The sequence below is a fragment of the Lipotes vexillifer genome, unplaced genomic scaffold (assembly GCF_000442215.2).
Source record: "Lipotes vexillifer unplaced genomic scaffold, Lipotes_vexillifer_v1.1 scaffold1871, whole genome shotgun sequence".
Taxonomy (NCBI): Eukaryota; Metazoa; Chordata; class Mammalia; order Artiodactyla; family Lipotidae; genus Lipotes; species Lipotes vexillifer.
In genome coordinates, this window is record NW_006772760.1 from 40,397 (window position 1) to 62,338 (window position 21,942).

Genomic DNA, 21,942 nt, shown 5'->3' on the forward strand with positions numbered 1-21,942 from the left:
TTTCCCTTCAGCATTGTACTATCATTTTTCGTAAATCAGGTAACTATACTTGTGTGATTTGTTTCTGGACTCAACTGTTTCACTGATTTACTGGCCATGTTTTCCTTACTGAGATACTGACATATTATATTAGTTTCAGGTGTACTACCTGTCATCTTTGATCTAATTCCTTTATGACTACTTTTCTTTGGGAAGGAATGGAGACAAGCTCTGATGTCATCTGTAACTTCTCATTTGGAAGTCCTTACGAACTCGCATTTTACTGTGTGAACTCAATTACGAAGAATTATCACCTGGCCCTCTGCACACAATCCCTATGTTTGCAGTGGGAACTACCAGTCATACAGATGTTTAGGAAAACAGGCCCATGTCTGTCCTGTTCACGCCTACCTTCAGTGCCGGACACAAGCAATGCCTGGTACCTAGCAGACAGTGTTTGCTGAGTGAACAATTATATTAAAGACTTTGGAGATAAGACAACAATTTAAAATGAAACTATGAATTTCTCTCGTTAATTATCTCTAATAACTTTTCTGTTATAATCAGGGATTTTGTTCTCTAAAGCATCTACTTCGACCAACCCGCACTGTCAACACCAGGAGGATGTGAGAAACAGTAGACATACCAGGAAGACGTCTGAGGTGAGAAATGAGGCAATTATAGATCTTCTGAAAAACAGGCAGTCTTGATCCTAACAATTAGAAGTTGAAGAACTACACGCTGAGCAAAAGCTCTGTCTGTGGCAAGTGATATGCTAAAATAAGCTTGCGGTAAAAGCTACGTCAGAGCCCTCACCTTGGGAATCCCCTACCCCACCCTTATCTGAGCCTCTTCCGCTGTATTCATGGACAACCTAACAGTAAAGCATGACAGGAAAGGACGTAAATCAATTTTAAAACAAATACAAAGTTTTGAAGATAAACCTGCTCATACCTTTATCTAATAAAGACTTCATAAAAAAAGAAAGTAAGGTCTACTTCATAATTTTGCAGAAGATTGCTACTGACAAGAAAAAAGAAAGAAAACTACTCTAAATAATAATCACAGAAAAGATTTATTCCGTTTCAACTAAGTTCAACTAGGGAAGAATTGACATTATTGCTTTAAGTACAATCAATTTCGTTATAGTTTCCTCTTAACAGAGGCCTGAGAACTGCAACTGAGAAAAGATTCCTCACCTGGTCACAGCATCCACGAAGAACGGCGCTGGGGGAGAGATGAGGGAGACCACACCCCTGTTGCCAGGCCTCTCCTTCCCGGCCGGCGAGAGCCCGCTGTCTCCTGCAAGCCCGTTAGGAAGGGCAGCACTCTGCTGAGGGAAACACGCGGGCCGTCTGAGCGGAGGTGACCACACCTGCCCCGCAGCCAGCACTCAGCCCCGCGTCATCTTCTCCAGTGATGATGGCAATGAGAAGGGTGATGTTCACCGGGACAGCTGCTTTGCTTTTCTACCATCCTTCACATCAGACTTATATTTTTGTTTTTGTCAGCACCCTTAAGTATTTACAAACAGAAAAATTAAACCTCTAGTTTGAAGCCAGTAGGTTCAATCAGTAGAGATTTGATGATGACCCCGTGTTTTCAAGGAAAAATAAGAACCTGGTATTCCTTCAGGCCTCATTCTGAAAGGGTAATGGAAAGAAAAATTGCAAATATCATTAACTTACTGGCACAATCCAACGGGGTGTGATCGTGGATATGGAAGATACCTGAAAAAAATTGTAGATGTATATTTATTTTTAGGGAAGACTGACTTATTTTCATAATTATACTCATAATGCTTTCTTCTACTATGAAATGCACTAGGGTGGGGGGCAGGGAGCAGGTCTTAATGGTGCCCTTGAGCTGACATGGACTTCTGAACCCAAGGTCCTTTTCTACAGCACACACGCCATGTGTCACCACTTAAGAAACTGTCATAATCTCGAGAATCTCTTTAACCTAAAAACTTACTACTCCCAGAATGCTACTAATGCTACTACTACTTTCAGGTCATTCACTAGGACTGTCCCCCACCCCTAGCATCCAATTTAAGATTTATTTTCTGAAACTTCATTTCAGTCCGTTACAAACAATCATAGCCTTCGTGGTAGCACGATGCACAGTGGACTGTGGCTAACTCATATGAAGACAAAAGAAAGCTCTGTCCAGCTACAGGCCATTTTCTAACTCTGCCTGGAGGAGAGAGCAATGAAAACACCCACGCTGCTCCTGACTCACAGGGCCTCTGCTATATTCTTTTTAAGGTTTAATTTTCTGTATCTTATTTCTGCATGTAGAATTGTAATCTAATGAACTCCCGACTCCCCACTATTCTGTGGAAGCTTAGACTAGTCCTTGCACTGGTGACAGATTCTGAAAAGAAAAAATTAATATAAGTCCAGGTTTTAGTAATCTAGGTAACCACCAAAAGAATAAAAATACAAAATATGACTTTCCCACCAATATTAAGAAAATGCACTTCTAACCACAGGAAATAAAAGAGAGAGAAAAAAGAAATATGGTAAAAGTAAACAAAAATGGTTTGGCAGAAACAAGTCCTATAATAACCATAATTACAGTGAATATAAATGGATTTAAACTCAATCAGAAGATACAGACTCTCGAATAAGATTTTAAAAGCAGGACCCAGCAAAACGCTGAAAGGTCCACTTAAAACCAACAGATACAAAAAGGTTGAAAATAAAAGGACAGAAAATTATACATAAGGTGATTCAAACTTAAAGCTAGGGTGTCAATTTTTTATCAGTCAAAAGGGAAATAAAGAGGGAAAAAAGGGCGAGGAAGGACACTTTAAAGTGCTAAAAGGAGCTCAGAAAGTATAATTACCATCAACATATATGCATCTCACAGCCTATCTTCAAAATATACAAAAAATCGGAAGATCCAGCAATAGGTAAGAAATGGATTAATCAATAACTGCAGACAGAGATACTAAAGACACCCCAGAAACTGACAGAATATTTGAGAGAATCAGCAGATTGACTACTGAAAGAATTCATCAAGTTTGCCAGACACAAAATTAACTTATGAATTCAATAGTAAAAAAATTAAATACCATTCACAATATCAACAAAACTATGAAGTATTTAGGAGTTAACCTAATGAAGAATAGAGAAGACTTACAGAGAACATTTTTAGAGACTCTCTATTTTCTGTTAGGTTAAACCCTAAATTCTTTAAATATAATGGGGGAAAAAAAATCTCAATAGCAAAAAAACATGAAGGACCTGGAAATAACAAAAATAGGAAATCATAAAACTTATATTGGGGAGACTGTAACTACAAAACTTCTAGGAGAAATAGGAAATCATGGATGAGAAAAACATATCGTACTCTTGGCTAAGACAAATTATCACAAATATATCAGTTCTTTCCACAAGTTAATTTATGAATTTAACGTAATTACAAGTAAAAATTCAAAGGCTTTCAGGGGGAGTGAGACTTGACAAAGTTATTCTAAAAATCATCTGAAAGAATTAACAAGCAAAAACAGCAAAACACCTGCATAATGATGCTGGACTGGCCTCAACATGTATCAAAATCACTTAAAAAGTTATTAGAGGGCTTCTTCCCTGGCAGCGCAGTGGTTAAGAATACGCCTGCCAATGCAGGGGACACGGGTTCGAGCCCTGGTCCAGGAGGATCCCACCTGCTGCAGAGCAACAAAGCCCGTGCACCACTATTGAGCCTGCGCTCTAGAGGCCGTGAGCCACAACTACTGAGCCCGCATGCCACAACTACTGAGCCTGCGCTCTAGAGCCCGCAAGCCACAGCTACTGAGCCTGTGCTCTAGGGCCCGTGTGCCACAACTACTGAGCCTGCATGCCACAACTACTGAAGCCCATGCGCCTAGAGCCCGTGCTCCACAAGAGAAGCCTCTGCAATGAGAAGCCCGCGCACCACAACCGAGAGTAGCCCCCGCTCACCGCAACTAGAGAAAGCCTGCGCGCAGCAGCCAAGACCCAACGCAGCCAAAAAAAAAATTATTAGAAGAGTATTACAGTTCTAACAACAGAAAAATCAGTAAGTGTAATAGAATAGATAGCTCATATGTAGAATCTAAAATGCATCATAGTCTACATTTTTATTTAAAACATTCTAAATTTGTAGGGAAGGAAAAATATATTAGTGATAAAAAAATGTCTTTAATCAAAATGATTTTCATCACTGTATTACCCCCACCTGTGAGACAGCATAAACAAGCAGTAAGTGTTCTGAGTTGGGCCTGAAGGACTCCTTCTCTGGGCTTCAGGCCACCTTGCATTGGCCTTAGAAGTCACCTCCTTCATCTGGTTAAAGGATTATTGCAGCCCGATATTGCCAACATCCCTTTTATTTTCTGCTTGCTCACCTGGTAAAGTCTCTTGTGATTATGGCCCTAAGCTGGTGGTTCCCGGCCCACACCCACATCACTGGGAACGTGTCAGAAATGCAGCTTCTTGGGCCCCAGCCCACATGCACCACATCCAAAAGCCCGAGAGTGGAGGCCAGCAATCTGTGCTTTCCTCTTTCCAGTAATGCAGACACACACCTGAGTGTGAGGGCTGGTGACCTACGCAAACATCAGGGGAAGGACTGCCCTCACTTGCTAGCCTTCGAGTGACCCCTACGGCAACTCCTGCCACGCCACTCACAAGGCACTAAATGCACTATCTGCGTACCTTTCACCCCAGTATGTCTCTGGAGGGAAGTGACTGCTTCCTCTTTGTATTATGGTCACAGTACTTAACACGGTATCTCCCAAACTCAAATAATGATCAGTATGTTTAACGCCAACCACTCTTATGCACCCAACTTTCTGTAAATATTTTTAACAACTGGAGGTCTTACTGTCTGAACTCTTCAGAAGCTGGTTTACCCCCACATGTCCCTCTCACACTACTTAACAGGGTGCTGAATTACAAAGAGGCTCGGCAACATGTGGTTGCTGTCCAGTAACACACAGATTCAAGTGGGCAGAACTTCGCTATAGAAAGGCAATGCTAGGTGGTTACCGAAATATAAACACTTACTAAATGAAAAGTTTTACTAAACTGCAGAAAAGGCAAGAACTGGAATCTACTGGGAACATTTTCAAACAGAAATACCTTTCCATCCTGCTGTTTTAAAGCCTATTTACCTGAGGTGTGGTTGTGTGGTCAACGAGATTCTCAGTTAGAGATAAAAGCAAGGCATCCAATTCATCTGTAGCATCCTACAGAATACAAGATACACGGATGTTAAATGACCCATTAGTCACCAGACTAGATTTTTTCCATATCCTCTCAAGGTATAATTTGGACCCAGGCCTGGATGGTGTTAACCTTTAAACGAAGGGGACCCTCAGGAATCATGATTATTAGTGATTCCACTTCTCTTTGGAGGGGAACCTAGACTACAGTCAGAACTTTAAAAAGCTAAAGTGTCATGTGAATTTTCATACAACTATTCCTTCTGGTGAGACAAAACTTGCGTAGGGTTAGGACCGTCCCGGCTCTCAGTTCTTAAACCAGATGGCAGAGGCTAAAGGTTCAGCTCAGGAGACGATGTCTAAGGACACGCCTGAACTTGCAACGCTTCTTTATCCACATGGATGCTTCACTGTTCACAAAGAGTATAATATAACCCGCCCCCCATAAATGTTAATACTTTTGGCTAATTAGTACTTGAAGCACCTTATAGAAACAGAGTTCTGTACTGCAGTGTGTGTGTGTTTCTGGGCACAGGAAGAATTTTAAAAGGATAACAGATAAAATTCCAGTCTGGAAATAAGAGAAGTAAGTATCCAGGGTGTAGTCCATAACAAAAAAAGGCCCTTCATTTATACATTTCTGCCTGTCTTCAGGCCACCGTGTGTTTCCTGTTCGATGTCAACTGAATTTTAATCGCACATATGAAAACCTGCCTGTCTCCTCCCACACCCCGTCCCCCTCCACCCCCTCATACCCTGTGACCTGAGTGGGCCCCCCGAGGCGGCCTGTGCATATCTCTACCACAACGTATCAAAATTCTCTCTCCAACTGTGCTGGAAGCAGTTTGAAAGAAGAGGCCATGTTTCACTCATTTTTGAATTTTCCAAGCCTATCACGCTGTCTGGTACAATATGCAATAAATCTTTGGGCTAACTGTCCTTCTCTGTTCCAAAAACATCTTGGGTCCCACCTAACAATTTTCAGTGATCAGACATGTCAGTGTATCTTTTTAGAATTTTAATTAGCAGAAAGGAATCTCCTGTTTAAAGGTATTTTAGGTTGAGTTTTTTTTGTTTTAAAAAACCCTAAGCCTGAAAAACCATACACCTGAATATTAACTACACACTGTCTTTGGGTAGTGGGAATCAGGTGATTTCTAATGTGTTGTTTTCATGAAATACTTGGTAAACTTCTACAATAAATGTGGTTACACTATAAAAGAACAAAATGGTAAATGTTCATCTACAAAAGTAAGTTTTTGTTTAACTTGCAAATTAAAGCGTTCACTGGGCATGAGCTGGGTCTCTGTGACTTGTGACTTGCTAAGGCTGTACGGCCGATGGACAGAGGAGAGGCAGAATTTGAGACAAGCTGGTTATGTTACAACACAATCAGTGTCAGAAAGTCAATTGTGATCCATCAATATTTATTTAGTGCCTGTTATGTGTCATGTACAATCTGAGACACTAGGGTAGCATAGCCCGAATCCAAAACCCCAAAACACCGAGACCCCCTAAAAACAAAACTACCAACAAATACCTCAAAAATGGAGAAGAAACCCCGAGCTGCTCTTGGGAGGGATGTGACAATAGGATTCTCCCTAGAGTGAGGCTCAACGCTCTTTTCACGGCTGACATTCTGGTGGCCGTCAGAGATCACCAGGTGTCCTGTACAACCAGGATTCAAGGCAAGGGAGTCTCTGTGGAGCAACCTTGAAAGTGGAAGGAATCGTTACCTTTAGAGCAGGCCCATTTTCTGCAGGCGTGGTTCGCATCGGAATGAGAGACCCTCCAGGGCCGGGCACGGCGTTCTCATTTAACTCAGCACTAGGAAGACAAAGGCAGGTTTGCGTCACAGACGACCGACGCAGGAGCAACAGGCAGCGTGCTGAAGGAGGAGGCTCGGGGAAGCAGGGTAACCGCCCCGCACAGAAGGAAGAGACAGCGGGAGGTGGGGGGCAGGCAGACAGTGGTCCACATGCTGCCGTGAACCCCTCCCCACCCATTGCATAACAGGTTCGCACCCAGGTCAGACCCGTTCACTACTGCTTTGCTTCCCTCCTGAAGCTCAATGAAATGACAGAAAAGATTTCTTTTTAACAAAAGAATAAACTCATAAAACTTCAGAACCAATAAAGGATGTCAGTGGTAGCTCAGGAGCTTTGAGGAAATGCCGAAAACCGTGAAACGCTCAGTACAAGAGGTGATTTCAGGGTTATGGGCAGATTAGATGCTACAGTCTGCTCCAAAGAGCAACCGATCTAGAGAAATCATGTAAAAGACTAGGCAGATACACAAAACAAGACAGACAGATACACGAAGAAGACAGATCAGGAACGGGACAGCTCAGTGACACGGAACAACTGAGGCGCGGAAAACGAGGCAGGAAGCCCCTGCAGGAGGCGGGTGGGAGCACACTCCACGGCACGGGGCAGTGGCCCACCTCCAGGGCTCCAGACGCGGCGGCGGGATCGGCCTGGGATAGGATGCCAGCGGGAAGGACAAGGACGTCAACCCCAGGTGAGGATCACAAGAACAGGCAGCCTCGACGCCAGGGAGGAGACGGGGAAGCCAAGAGACCACCACCCACCAGGATGGCACACCCGGTAGGGACCCCAGTCCTCTCCAGCATCACTGGAAAGCATGCAAGTGACAGGAGCAGTGCCCGTCCAATCCCACAGGGAGAGTGAGAAAAAACAAGAGGCAAATCCTAGATGGAAAAGTCAGCCTCGGGAGCTAGACGGAAGCTAGGACTACTGCAGCCACAGCACCGAGGCACACAGAGGCAGAGAGATGAAAAGTAAGAACGAACAGTCACGAGAGACAGAGATGGGATCAGGGCATTTCAGCTAATGTCTAATGGATACTGGATATTCACAAATATAAGGGCTTATGACTTTCCAGAACTAAAAAAAAAGACATAGGTCTTCAGATTGAAACACCACCTTGAATACTAACAAGAATGAAAAATAAAACTATACTTAGATGCACAGTAATCAAAATGCAGAATCTCAAGAATAAGCAGTGAAAAACCTAAAAGCTACCAGAGAGAAAAGATAACTTTGTGCTCCAAAGAAAAGAAACAGCTGAGACTAAAGAAGTGAGCCCTGAAAGGAGTGAAATACATTTCACAATGAAGTCTCCCAACCCCTCAACAAGAGATTAGTCCTGCTTTTCTACATGCTAATAACAAACTATCAGAAAGAGAAATCAAAAAAACAACCCTGTCTAAAACTGCATCAAAAAGAATAAAATACCTAGGAATAAACTTAACCAAGGAGGCAAAAGACCTATACTCTGAAAACATTGACAAGGAAATCTCAAGATGATACAAAGAAATGGAAAGATATCCCATGTTCATGTATTAGAAGAATTAATCTTGTTAAATGTCCATACTACCCAAAACAATCTACAGATTTAATGTAATCCCTATCAAGCTCCCTATCAGACATTTTTCACAGAACTGGAACAAATAATCGTAAAATTTATATGGAAACACAAAGGACCCCGACTGCCAAAGAAATCTTGAGAAAAAGAATAAAGCTGGAGGTATCACACTCCCTGACTTCAAACTATACCACAAAGCTACAGTAATCAAAACAGGCTGGTACTGGCACAAAAACAGGCACATAGATCAATGGAACAGAATAGAGAGCCCAGAGATAAACCCATGCACTTAGGGTCAATTAATCCACAACAAAGGAGGCAAGAATATACACTGGGGGAAAGACAGCCTCTTCAGTAAGTGGTTCTCGGAAAACTGGGTACCTACATGTAAAAGAATGAAATTAGAACACTTTCTCATACCATATACAAAAATAAACTCAAAATGGATAAAAGACCTAAATGTAAGACCAGAAACCATAAAACCAACAGAAGACAAAGGTAGAACACTCTTTGATACAAATCATAGCAATATCGTTTTTGGATCTGTCTCCTAAGGCAAAGGAAACAAAAGCAAAACTAAACAAATGGGGCCTAATTAACTTAAAGGCTTTTGCAGAGCAAAGGAAACCACTGAAAAAATGAAAAGATGGCCTACAGAATGGGCAAAAATGTTTGCAAATGATATGACCAGTAAGAGGTTAATATCTAAAATATATAAATAGTTCATATAACTCAATATTGAAATAATAAACAAACCAATTAAAAGTGGGCAGAAGACCTGGATAGGCATTTTTCCAAAGAACACATACAGATGGCCAATAGGCACATGAAAAGATGCTCAACATCACTCATCATCAGGGAGATGCAAATCAAAACAATGAGGTATCACCTCACACCTGTCAGAATGGCTATGGTCAAAAAGAGCAAAAATAACAAATGTTGGTGAGGATGTGGAGAAAAGGGAACCCTTGTGCTCTGTTGGTGGGAATATAAATTGGTGCAGCCACTATGGAAAAGAGTATGGAGGTTCCTCAAAAAACTAAAAATAGAATTACTATACAGTCGAGCAATTCTATTGTATTTCTGATATACATCCGGAGAAAGCAAAAATACTAATTCAAAAAGATACACGCTCCCCAATGTTTACAGCAGCATTATTTACAATAGCCAAGATACAAAAGCAACCTAAGTGTCCATCAAGATGAATGGATAAAGAAGATGTGGTGTATACATGCAGTGGAATATTACTCAGCCATAAAAAAGAAATTCTGCCATTTGCAACAACATGGATGGACCTAGAGGGTATTATGTTTACTGAAGTAAGTCAGACAGAGAAAGACAAATACTGTATGTTATCACTTATATGCGCAATCTAAAAAGTAAACAAACGAATATAACAAAACAGAAACAGATTCACAGATAAAGAGAACTAGGGGTTACCAGTGTGGGATGAGGGAAGTGGGGAGAGGCTAGATAGGGATAGGAAATCAATAAGTATAAACTAAGTACTATGTATAAAATAAATAGGCTACAAGGATATAAATATACCCAACTTATAATAAATTTAAGAATGGAGTATAATCTATAAAACTATTGAATCATTATATTATACACCTGAAACAAACATAATATTGTAAATCAATTATACTTCAATTTTAAAAAAAGAATCCTGAGGCCAAACCGGAAAAAAAAAAGGAGAAAAAAAGATTAGTCTTAATGTAGTTTACACTGCTGCAAAACACAGAAAGCAGATGAAAAATCCTTACAACATGTGTGTATAATGAAGACCATGCGCAATGTTAACTGGGAACAAACATTTGTCCATAAATTAAAAAATGAATATATGTGGCAACTGAAATGAAGAAACCATGGATAAGTTTTTAAAGATTCAGATGTATCAAAACAAAAGCGACTGAATCGTACACTGTAAATGTACAAATCCTCGTGTGGGAATGTTCAACAACAGCTATATTCACAGTAGCCAAAAAGCAGAAACAACACAAATGTCCATCCATTGACACATGGACATACGATGGAATATTACGCAGCCATGGAGTATCAATACAGGCTACAATATGGATGAACCTTGAAAACACTACGTCAAATGAAAAAAGCCAGACACATATTTGTATGAGTCCAGTTATATGAACTGTCCGAAGCAGGCAAATCTAGTGCAGGCAGAAAGTGGGTAGGTGGCTCCCAGGTGCCGGAGGAGCGACGTGGAGAGCCAGCGTATGCGGAGGGCGCTTCCGTTAGGGGTGAGGGGACAATATTATGGAATGAGAGAGTGGTTAGGGTTGCACAACTTTGTCAATTCACCAAAAAGCATTAAATTGCCTACTTTTAAAGGGTTATGTACAGGAATTACAGCTCAGAAAAAAGATAAAAGCAAAATGATCTAAATCTACTATAACAAAATATGAGGATATGACAAAGCTTGACATTTGGTACACAGACATGTATTATATAGTCTCCATACCTTTCTGTATGCCTGAAGTATTTGCTTTTAAAAAGGGGGTACAGCAACTTTTTAAAAGTGTGGTATGGCATGAGGAAAAAAACAGTACCAGAAAAGGAAAAGATCCAGAAACAGACCCAGGTTTGTATAAGAACATAAGCATATTTTAAAGGATCCATTTCAAATCCTGGGAGGAAAATAGATTATTCAAAATACCAACAGCCATTTGGAAAAACAAATCCGGAAGTTGGAGTCCATTCCAGGACCTGTCCACCTTCCAGAGTTCAGTGAAATTTCTGATAAACAACTGGGTCGTCACATCCCCATCATCCTCCTCTTGGCAAAAAAGTCTGTGATGAGGTTACTCTAAAAGGCTCCAATAAAAACAACAATAGCATTAAAAATGTTATGGGAAAACTGATTTCTTAGAAAAGGTTAAGTTGTAATTCCAGTTGTACCCCGATCACCAAGTAGTAGGTTTGCTGAGTACTAACTGTAAAGTCCTTTACATGAAGCATGTGCTTAAGTGCTATGTTAATTACAGCACCTGGAACTGAATATCACTAATCAGAAAACTCTTCACTGCATAAGTTCTGGATAACGGGAAAAGAAACACATTCACTCAACAATGTTTAGCACCAATTAAGCACAGAACACTGGATATGCAGGGACGAACGAAACAAACTGCCACAGAGCAGGGGATGGAAGTCTAGTAAGACAGAGACATGGCATAACACTCAACAAGAAAAGACAGGCAGACGGAACTCAGCGGGAACAGCAAAGAAATCTGCTTGCGTCATGTGAGAGCCCATAGTAAGACAGATTATAAGAGCAATCCCACCCTGCCAACAGCATGGCACTAAGGCAACTACCACACCTAAGAGAAATGGTACACATTCTTCACCAGGTATCTTATGAGATTAAAAATATCTTCAAAGGCTGTTTTTGCTCTACAGTTTGAATCAGCTGAGGAAGAATCAGGATGAAAAGATTAATTAGGAGTATCTTCAAATGATCTAAAATTAGGTCCTAAGAAGCTATGTAGTGCATAGAAGAGTGATTTCAGGCTATCTTTCAAATAGATATCCTGAAACCATGTGATCACAGAGTGGGAAAGAGGAAAAAAAAAAAACACCCCCCAAAGAAAGTTAAGAGGAAAAGAGCATCAATTTAATTCAGTCTACCCATAACTGTACCTGTTGGTGGCAGCATCCTGAACACTGGCATTTTTATGACTTAATAAGTTATCTTCTCTTGTAACCTAAGAAAAAGAAATCATAAAAATTAAATCTCCTCAATACATTGTAATAACCTATATGGGAACAGAATCTAGAAAAGAGTGGATATATTAACTGATTCACTCTGCTGTATAGCAGAAACTAACACAACATTGTAAATCAACTATACTCCAATAAAAATTAATTAAAAAAAATTAAATCTCTCTTGTGGCTAATAAAGTAATAGATTTACATTCCTTTCCAGTAAAAATAGAAATAATCTGTTTGCTTCAGTTCCAGAAAGAGGTAACCATACCTTATCTATGGAAATATCAGTACTGTACCCAGCACAACCCTATCCCATGCCCAAATTCATACTCCAAGTTTCCACTTCAATATGTTGGTCTATGAATCCATATGCTTTACTGGACAGCTCTAAATTATTTAAGACACAATGATATGTTAGTCAATGTACACAGAATCCAAAAAGATTCAATGCCAGAATTTTTCAAATTTACATGATAAAAAGCAGAAACAGATGTTAAGCTGCATATCTGGCTTTTTGTTTTTCCCTGAGTACAAGGAATATTTCAGAGGAGAATTCTTAAGAGGTCAGTTATTGAGGTATCATTTACATACAGTAAAATGCACACATTTTAAATGTACGGTTTGGTACATAATCAACACTACAATCAACATATGTAACACTTTCACCACCCCAAATGTTCCCTTGAGGCTTCTGATACAATCCCACCCAAAACCCATACACGTGGCCAGCAGTGATCTGTGCTTTCCATAATTTCATATAAATGGAATCATAACATCCTTTTGTGGCTCCCTCTTTAGAGTAACAGGATGTTTTTGAGGTTCACCCATGGTGTTGCATGTGTCACTAACGCATTCCTTTTTTGCGTGCTGAGTAGCTTTCCACTGTATGGATGCACCCCAATTTGTTTATCTGTTCACTTGTTGATGGACATTTGGATTGTTTCTAGTTTTTACCTATTACAAACAAAGGTGCCAGGAACATTCATGTACTAATACCTGTGTGAACCTACACTCTTATTTCTCTTGAGTAAATACCTAAGAGTGGGGCTGCTGGGTCATATGCTAAGTGTACGTTTAATATTTTACCAACTCTTTTTTTCAAAATTAATTTATTAATTTTTGGCTGTGTTGGGTCTTTGTTGCTGCGCGCAGGCTTTCTCTAGTTGCGTAGAGCCGGGGCTGTTCTTTGTTGTGGAGCACGGGCTCTAGGTTGTGGCACGGGCTCAGTAGTTGTGGCACACGGGCTTCAGCAGTTGTGGCTCATGGGCTCTAGAGTGCAGGCTCAGTAGTTGTGGCACACGGGCTTAGTAGCTCAACCACATGTGGGAACTTCCGAGACCAGGGATCGAACCTGTGTCCCCTGCATTGGCAGGTGGACTCTCAACCACTGCACCACCAGGGGAAGCCCTTACCAGCTCTTTTATAAAGTACTTGGAACATTTTATGTTCTTACCAGCTGCGTGCATTGCAGGCAGTCCATCACTGCCCACACAGGCATGTCAGTTGTTAACTTTAGCTATGAATTACAATGTTAGCTGTAGACTTTTTTCATAGATACCCTTTATCAGGCTGAAGTTCCATTCTACTACTAGTTTGCTGTGAGCTTTTATCATGAACAAGTGTTAAATAATGTGAAATGCCTTTTCCAAATAAATTGAGACAATTTTCCTTATTTTTTTTTTTTTTTTTTTTTTTTTTTTTTTTTGCGATACGCGGGCCTCTCACTGTTGTGGCCTCTCCCGTTGCGGAGCACGGGCTCCGGACGCGCAGGCCCAGCGGCCATGGCTCACGGGCCCAGCCGCTCCGCGGCATGTGGGATCTTCCCAGACCGGGGCACGAACCCGTGTCCCCTGCATCGGCAGGCGGACTCTCAACCACTGCGCCACCAGGGAAGCCCTCCTTATTTTTTAATATGTTGTACTACACTGGTTTTTGAACGATAAACCAACTTTTTTCCTGAGATAAACCCTACTTGGCCATGGTGTACTATCCTGTTTATAAGCTGTTCAGTATGATTTGCTTCCACTTTGTTAAGGGCTTTCAAGTCCATGTTCAAGAACAGTCCTGGTCTGTAGCTGCTTTTCTTGTACTCTCCTTCTCTGGCTTTGGTGTTAGGCTAAGACTAGCCTCATAAAACGAGTTGGGAAGTGCTCCCTGCTCTTCTAATTCCTGAAAGAGCTTGTGTAGGACCGTCATTACTTCTGCCTTAGATGTTCAGTAGGCCTAAACAATGAAGGTGTCTGGTCCTGAATTTGTCTTTGTGGGATGATTTTAACTATAAAACAAAATCTTTCATTTAGGGCTATTCAAGTTATTTCTCTCTTGTTCAAGTCAAAACAGATCCAAAGTACAACTGAAACGTAAGGTGATGAAAAACTGTCACCACCACTGCTGCTACAATAGGCAGTGTCAACATCGGGATCAACACTTACTAAACACTAATTCTGTGCCAGAAGCCATTCTGTGGCCTTTACCTTTATCATTTTATTTCATCCTTATAACCCACCTTCGGGAAGGTATTACCATTATCCCTTTTTAAACATAATTAAACTGAGGCTCAGGGAAATTAACTAACTCGCCAAGTCACAAAGCTAATCGGTGACTAGCTACTAGTAGATTAGAAACAGGATTCAAACTCCAGTTGTCTGATTCCAGAGCGTGTACTGCCGTATTTTACATGTAAATATTACGTTTTATGTTTACACTGGGGTGAGAAGGTACATAAAGTGCATGAACGACATTCCTCAAGTCCTCTCAGCTCTCTTCAAGGCCTGTGCCTGGGAACACAATGGGTAAAGAGCCCCTTCTCAACAACAGGATTATTTTGAAATCCTAGTTGACAACCGGACTTGGTGAGACAGGCTTCTGTCCTGCTTCAGTGCAGAGGATAACCTGAAAGTTGGGGAGGGCCGAGGAAAAGCTGATTTTGAGAGCATGGACGCCATCAACTTCATGGGGGCTGGTCCCTACCCACTGCACCCTTCATGAGACGACACAGCCAACTCTTCGCCTTATAACCATCACTCTGTTGCCAATAACATCACAATTTTGCTGAATTGGGGGTAGATGGGTGGTGGGGAACAATGAATTGATAAAGAAAGACCTAAAGTCATAGACTTAATATTGACAGGAACCTAAAAATCACTATAGAGTTTCCAGCTATAAAAGTGACAAAGATTAGGGACTCACTTCTACAGGAATTTGACTTTTTTTTTTAACTTCTTATACTGCAGAGCAGCATCTTTACTCTTTTTATCCTGTGACTCCCCCCTCTTAATCTTGCCTAAGTAGAATTTGGAGTTGGGAAGGCATGTGCCATCTCTTTTTGGCCGCACTGCGCTGCACGTGGGATCTCAGTGCCCTGACCAGGGATGGAAGCTGCACCCTCTGCGGTGGAGGTGCAGAGTCCTGACCACTGGGCCGCCAGGCAAGTTCCGGCATTGCCGTCTTGAGTGTGCCTCCTGGTACTACTCTCTCTGCCATCAGCGGCCGAGTCACTCACGTCTACTGTTCGTATACTTTCTTTGCTCTACAGGGTCCCCTCCCACCTCGCCAGGACCCTATAGTAAAGGCAGCTCACCTTCGGCACTGCTTCTGCATGAGCCTTCAGAATGTTACTCTTCATGTCAGGAGGAACTCTCCTGGCGTTCAGTGCGGGGCTGTCAATGGCATTATTCAGACATTTCTCAGTTAACTTCACCACTTCCTCCTAGACATTAAAAATATACTGTAAGCAACTCTGAGAGCATATAACTCAATGGAAACAGAAAAGGACTGATGAAATTTCATATTCAGACAATCAGGGAATCATGTGTCTCAGGCAGCCATATCCTACTCCAGGAAAAGTCGACTCTTACATGGGGTTTCAAACTGAGGCACAGTAATCACAAACAAGAACTATGACTTGGCAGGGACCCCTGGAAATCGTCTAGCCCAATTTCCTGTCTTTAAGCAACTGAATAACTAACGATACCACCCTGGACAAATGCCTGAAATAAACCACAAAATGTGTGCCTTTTGCTGTAATTAATTTCAATTGGATTTTAGGTCAGGCCCTACGCAGGCTAAACCCTGTGGTTCTGGAACTGTCACCAGGTAGATGACTGTGTTTGAGATTATGTTACATGGCCAGAAAGAGGTCACTATCAGGTAGAGACTTAACGAAAATGATAAAATAAAGCCCAAGTCCACTGAATGAAGATCATAATTGAAACAATATAAATTAACTATTATGAAAAGAAATGGGAGAAAGCAAATTAATAAGTTTAAATTATCTGCACTACAACTGATATTTTACCTGACTTGAATGCCAATCAATAATAACAACAACTACCATTATCATTACTATGGTTACCATTTAACACTGGGCTAAATAACAAACTAACTCTAAATACTTTCTTCGTCTCAGATACAGCTTTTGTTCTATAGAACAGGCTAGCTGCCACGTATGGGATTACATACTGCCCCGCTCTTTCAGGTTTGAAAATATTTAACTAATGTGCTTATTCTAATCTGTTTTTTCTAAGTGTGGTCTCCACACATCTGCCTCTGGGTGGGATCCCAAAATGTGAATGTTTAACAAGCTTCCCTGTGTGATTCTGATACCTATAAACGTTTGAGAATCACTACTTTGCACTAGACTGTAACTTCCTAGTCTTTTTTATTTTTTATTTTGCAGTACGCGGGCCTCTCACCGTTGTGGCCTCTCCCATTGTGGAGCACAGGCTCTGGACGCGCAGGCTCAGCGGCCATGGCTCACGGGCCCAGCCGCTCCGTGGCATGTGGGATCCTCCCACATTGGGGCACGAACTCACGTCCCCTGCATCGGCAGGCGGACTCCCAACCACCGCGCCACCAGAGAAGCCCTAACTTCCTAGTCTTCAGAGTGGTTCCCAGCAAGTGAAAGAAGACCTGATGCCCTTTCTCAACCATGCCTACTTCACACCAGATGACCCAGCAAGCCCACCTCTGGGCTTACATCCAAAGGAAACAAAATCACTATCCCAAATAGATCTGCATCCCGATGTGCACTGCAGCCACGACATGGAAACAACCGGAGGGCCCGTCAACAGGTGATGAAGAGGATGTAAAATACACACACACACACACACACACACACACACACACACACACACATAAATACACACACACAAGGAAATACTGTTCAGCCTTTAAAAAGAAGGAAATTCCACCATTTTCAACAACACAGATGAAGCTGGAGGCCTCGTGCCAAGTGAACCAAGCCAGATAGAGAACAACAAATATTGCACAGCACTACTCAGCAATGTGGGACCTAAAAAAAAATTCCAAATCAGAAACAGAGAGCAGAATGGTTGCCAGGGACTAGGGGGTGGGATAGCAGAGGGAGGTTGGTACAAGTTATCAGATGAATAAATCCCGAGGACCCAATGTACAGCATGGTGACTACACTTAATTATACTGTTTTTTACACTTGAAATTTGCTGAGAGTGTAGATCTCAAGTGCTCTCACCAAAAAAAACAAAACAAAAAGGTAACTTATGTGAGGTGACAGATATGTCAACTAATTGGAGAGCAGGAATCACTTCACAATGTATACTTACACCAAATCATCAAGGTGTACACTTTAAAGGTATTTAAATTTTATTTGTCAATTACACCTCAGTAAAGCTGGAAAAGTATCATGGTTAGTTCAAATGCTTTGACATTTTCTTTTCAGAGACAATTACATTGCAGACTTGAGATTATTTGCTAATCATTTATATTTGCACATCACAGGATTCTCAGAGCAACCTGCCTCTGATATAGGCAAGTATTTATTTTCCTGCCTATATTAAACACAAAAACAAGAAAACACACGTATCACAGGTAAAAGTACCCATGACTGTTACCATCTTTCTGGAAGGCAATTTTGCAAAAGTACCAAAGGCTTTAAAATTATTCCTGAAATTTGACCTAACACTGTGCCGTACCATGCGGCTTGCAGGATCTTAGTTCCCAGACCAGGGACTGAACCTGGCCCAGACAGTGAAAGTGCAGAGTCCTAACCACTGGACCACCAGGGAAGTCCCAAACCTAACACTTCTACTCCCCAGTAAAATAATCAAAGATGATGGCAGATACTTACTTATAAGACTATCAGAGCACTGATTATGACAGTGAAAATCAGCAACAATCTAAATGACTAATAAATAGGAGACTGAGTAAATGCAGTGATGACATATGCATGCCATTCAACTATTACCGGTAATATGTTATTGAAATAAAGAGAGTTATAATGGATTGGTTATAAAAAAGTGTTAGTGTTGGGCTTCCCTGGTGGCGCAGTGGTTGAGAGTCCGCCTGCCGATGCAGGGGATGCGGGTTCGTGCCCCGGTCTGGGAAGATCCCACATGCCGCGGAGCGGCTGGGCCCGTGAGCCATGGCCGCTGAGCCTGCGCGTCCGGAGCCTGTGCTCCGCAATGGGAGAGGCCACAACAGTGAGAGGCCCGCATACCGCAAAAAAAAAAAAAAAAAAAAAAAAAAAAAAAGTGTTAGTGCATTTTTATTTAAAAAAATATATATATATCACATTTCAAGGTTTGGTTTAAAATGTTAACCATAGTTACCTCTTGGTACTGGGATAACGGAGGTTAGATAATGTCTTGCTTTTTAAAATCTGTATATTGTGTTACTATGCTGCTGATATGTCTGCCTCGGATGGCCAAAATGTGCAAAGAGAAGACCGAAAGAACTAAAAAGACACGCTGATTCCTAAACACCCCAAATTAGACCTGTTCTAACGTGACTGGACGCTCAAACTCTCCTGTAGAGCCGTCCTTGCTGCCATCAGTCAGCTTAGTTAGGAGCTTAAGTCGGGTTAAAGTCATCCAAAGTCTGCTTCAGTTTGTTACCAAGCAAGGGGTCGTGTGCTCGCAGCACAGAAAGCCAAACTCTGACAGTGGGTGTTTGCAGCAAAGTAGGGTGCCAAGCAAGGAGAACAGGCAGATCATGTGCAAAAGACCTGAACTCCCCGACGGCTTTCAAGCAAGGGTCTTTAAAGACATTGTTAGGGGAGAGGGTCCAGGATACGTGATCAACCTGTGGACCTTCTTCTGATTGGTTGGTGGTAAAAAGGGTGATGACTCGGGAACCTCAACCTTCTGGTTCCAACCAGTCTCGGGTCGACATGCTTGCGGTCAGCATGTCGTCACCATCCCGCAGAGGGTGGGGGTCTCAGCTTCTGCAGAACAGCTCAGAGATACGCAGCAGACGGTTATCCACATCCCTTCAGGAGGAGCTAAGAGCCCTGTGACTCTACTGTCCTAATCATTAACTGCTTGAGTCAGCTCTCTGGAACTCAGGGAAGGCCCAGGAGGCTACAGTCTGTTTCCTACAAACAAGAAATGGGGGACATGGAGAGGCTTTTTGTTCCCGGGAGGGCCCCACGGGGTCCTGCTTGGTTTCAGTCCCCCCTTTTCTTTGATCTTCCTCAATCCTGAGGGGAACAGGGGCAGGACAAGAAAGGGAATGAAGTTTTTGGATAGAGAGATTAATCATAAACTCAGCAGGGCCACTCAGTGTTTGAAGTTCTCAACCGGAATGCCATCAGATCTAAACTCAAAACCACTCTTGAGGGCTTCCCTGGTGGTGCAGTGGTTGAGAGTCCGCCTGCCGATGCAGGGGACACGGGTTCGTGCCCCTGTCCAGGAAGATCCCACATGCCGCGGAGCGGCTGGGCCCGTGAGCCATAGCCGCTGAGCCTGCGTGTCTGGAGCCTGTGCTCCACAGTGGGAGAGGCTGCGACAGTGTGAGGCCCGCGTACCGCAAAAAACAAAACAAAACAAAAAAACCACTCTTGAAACAATCCTGGCTAGAAGAGAAGTCTTATTTCTGAGAGCTCCTTCTTTAAACGGCTCAGAAAAACTGAAACTGTTTAATTGAAAAAAAATTATATAAGCCTTTAACTAAAGTGAAGTTCTTTTTAGTTCTAACCTTGGAGAGACGCAAAGAGTTATGTTAAGGTTGGTATGGTTCACTCTTTTTGAGAGTTTAATAAAATTTGGACCCGCTTTCCAGAAAAACGTATAAGTGAATCAAAGACAAGAACATGTATTCAATTTTCATAGGGTTTAAGGCACTCCTTATAATGATTCATGGGCAGATCCATGATTTGCAAGAATCTTGCTTTAGAAGAATACATACAATTTGCCTTGTATTTTACCTAAATATACACAGAAGTTTTAACCACTTTATAAACTTTCTTCCCCCTCAACTGCTGAATGTATCTAAATGAAGCCAGAAGAGTCCCTGAGATCATGATAAAAGAGATGTGAACTTTTAGAGCTAGCTTACCATATAAACTAAAATACGCTAAGATACCAACAGCTTAACAGCCTGATTTCCAGACTTAAAAATTATTCTTTAAAAAACTGGCACCTGGGACTTCCCTGGTGGTCCAGTGGTTAAGACTGTGCTTCCACTGCAGGGGGCGTGGGTTCTATCCCTTGGTTGAGGAACTATGATCCCACATGCTGCCCCAAAAAATAAAAATTAAAAATTTTTTAAATTAAAAATATAAAAAACCTGCACCAACAATATTAGTATAATATTAGTAACTATTCTTTAAGCTGAAAACGTCAAGAGGTAGCAGAATACGCCATCCCCAAATATGCCACTTTGGGGCATATTATTTTGAGCTGAAGGCAATTGAGAAGAAGCAGATAGAAGAAACGCTCTGTCCTTACCCTATTTGCCTAAAAGCAGAACGGAAATTTACAAAGGAGTCCCTCCTTCCCTCTCTACCAGGAAGGACAAATGTTAGTCCCTGCAAACAACTCAAACCCTTACCATGAAAAGCAAGGACTTAAAGCTGTATAACAAGCCTTACTGCTGTTTACCCCACCTTTCCATGTACTCTCCACCAACTACACCTTTCTTTTTTCTGACTTTAGCTGAAGATGGTATTTGGCTGCAATTCTAAGCCACCTCTGAGAGTTACTCATTCTTCCCTGGTATTTCCCATCTATACCTGAGATACACATATCAATAAACTTCTGTTTTTCTCTTGTTAATCTGTCTTTTGAAACAGAGGTCTCAGCCAAGAACTGAGAATGGTAGAGGAGGAAATTATTTTTCTCCCCTACAGCAATTACTGTCAAATAGGAAATATTTGCCTTTGCATTTGTAAAAGTATCATTTCTATTTACTACTTACATAATACACAACAGCTCACAGATCCCTGGACAAGGGTGACCTTTGCATGGCTAATGTCTGAAGACTTCCCCAAAGGGAAGTCACACCCATCACCACACCTTCTGTGTCCAAATTGAGGGTAGAGGGAAAGAAAGTAACCACTTACAGAACCAAACTATCAATAAAACATTTGGGGGCTTCCCTGGTGGCGCAGTGGTTGAGAATCTGCCTGCCAATGCAGACGACACAGGTTCGAGCCCTGGTCTGGGAAGATCCCACATGCCATGGAGCAACTGGGCCCGTGAGCCACAATTACTGAGCCTGCGCGTCTGGAGCCTGTGCTCCGCAACAATAGAGGCCGCAATAGTGAGAGGCCTGCGCACCGCGATGAAGAGTGACCCCCACTTGCCACAACTAGAGAAAGCCCATGCACAGAAATGAAGACCCAACACAGCCATAAATAAATAAATAAATAAATACATTGTGTATAAAAAAAAAAAAAAAAA

At 41.8% G+C, this 21,942-nt stretch overlaps 1 protein-coding gene across 1 annotated transcript in view; it reads right to left on the reverse strand.

Moving 5' to 3' along the window:
- Positions 1–21,942, reverse strand: part of LOC103085466 (band 4.1-like protein 5) — a 33,650-nt gene that overhangs the window by 5,384 nt on the left and 6,324 nt on the right. The window contains exons 3-8 of the mRNA XM_007447845.1: positions 15,864–15,992; positions 12,215–12,279; positions 6,910–7,000; positions 5,123–5,197; positions 1,668–1,709; positions 1,179–1,312 (exon numbers count right to left, since the gene is read on the reverse strand). Coding sequence (XP_007447907.1) covers positions 1,179–1,312; positions 1,668–1,709; positions 5,123–5,197; positions 6,910–7,000; positions 12,215–12,279; positions 15,864–15,992 — 536 coding nt within the window. The remainder of the gene's footprint in view (positions 1–1,178; positions 1,313–1,667; positions 1,710–5,122; positions 5,198–6,909; positions 7,001–12,214; positions 12,280–15,863; positions 15,993–21,942) is intronic.